Here is a 1,493-nt window from a genome sequence, read left to right on the forward strand (position 1 = left end):
CTCAAGAAGGAAGCCCTGGTATGAATATAATTTTCAAGGTATTGTCGAAATAGAGGTTCTGAATCATGCATAAGCTGGAAAGACTGTCCAAGTTATTATTTTTATAGCTTCCTTATATATTGTATAGGAGACTATTCTTGATTGCCATTTCTTACTGCCCACGAGGTATCGGTACTCTATCAACACGAAGCAATAACCGGCGTACTCCCACGTTGCGACATATGGCGAACTGTTATTTGTGATCACCAACTGCTCGACGGCTGTAGAATTTAGCTGACCTACCCGGTGGCTACTCTCTGCAGGCTGCCTGACACCACAAATTTCACTTGTCATGTTTCGGAGTGCTACGAGCTGCAAAGCTCGTAGCATTTTGTTTATAGCACCTAAAATATCGGCAAAAAATATCTGCGTTGCACAATAAGTACGGTAGGATATTCTGACTACAGTACCAACTTATCATGATTACGTACAGGCGAAAGTAATCACTGCTGACAGAGTGAGCTCGCTTTTGCATTGTGACTGACCTGTACAGGATATCAATCCGTCACTATAGCAAGGCATTCATGAATTCATGTCGATTCATTCGGCAATTTTTCATCTAACCCTCAAGGCGCACCTGCTCGATAGAGCTCAAGTGAAAACGGATTATGCGCCAGTCAATTGCTTTTCTTGGTGCCATTATTATAATCTTCATGAGCCCAAACGCAATTGTGGCTGCAAGAACCGATCGGGTTCCGAATCTGAGGGTGCCTATCGATGTGGTCCCCTCTCCTGTTGGAAACACGAACGACATCAGATTCCTTCGCTCACATTTGGATGACAAAGACAACCAAGAGAGAGCGATCGACCTGTCCAAATAGGTGTTAATCTGGCTGCCGCCGAGAAAATCGAAAGACTGTGGCTACGTAATGCCGACAAGTATAACGCTATGGTAAACAGCGACGACGAGCTCTTCAAGGCCTTCGCAGTTTGGAAGCGTATGGATTATAGGAAGCGTGATGTCGCGTGGGCTATGCTGCAAGTTCACCGGAGACCTATCGATATCCTTAAGATCGTCAGACGCTACAACAAGTTCCGTAAAAACCCTAGCATCCGGCTAGAGTAGAGCAGATTAGCCAAGATTCCGGTAGAATACGTCTAAGACATGAACAGTGACTTTATCCCTACAGAGCAGGAGACTTACGAAGCCGACTAACTTTTAGGAACCTTGCATACCACTCCTGTACGTAGTACATTCAACACACTTAGTAACTTTTTTTCTTCACACTTTGCCCAAAGACGTGTACTACTAAATTACGCAGTAAATGTAGACTCATTAGCGGAAAGTCGCAGATAAATTAAATGATGCGTCGATGCGGAGGCACAATAGAATACATGTACACGTGGCATACTTTGATAGAAGCAGTAGAAAGCTCCACCCCGCTTGCAGCTAGGATTTTCGAAAGGGCAAAGGGGTGTTTCAGTGTCCGTATAATAATAACCCGAAAATTTAT

At 44.1% G+C, this 1,493-nt stretch overlaps 1 protein-coding gene across 1 annotated transcript; it reads left to right on the forward strand.

The window, feature by feature from the left end:
- Positions 1-647: 647 nt before the first annotated feature.
- PITG_23199 (secreted RxLR effector peptide protein, putative) lies at positions 648-860 on the forward strand (the record flags this gene model as incomplete). The annotated part of the gene is made up of 1 exon (XM_002894943.1): positions 648-860. One exon carries the CDS (start codon positions 648-650, stop codon positions 858-860), a length of 213 nt encoding a protein of 70 aa, XP_002894989.1.
- Positions 861-1,493: the final 633 nt, after the last annotated feature.

This window comes from Phytophthora infestans, genomic scaffold, assembly GCF_000142945.1.
Source record: "Phytophthora infestans T30-4 supercont1.326 genomic scaffold, whole genome shotgun sequence".
In the NCBI taxonomy this organism is placed as follows: domain Eukaryota; phylum Oomycota; class Peronosporomycetes; order Peronosporales; family Peronosporaceae; genus Phytophthora; species Phytophthora infestans.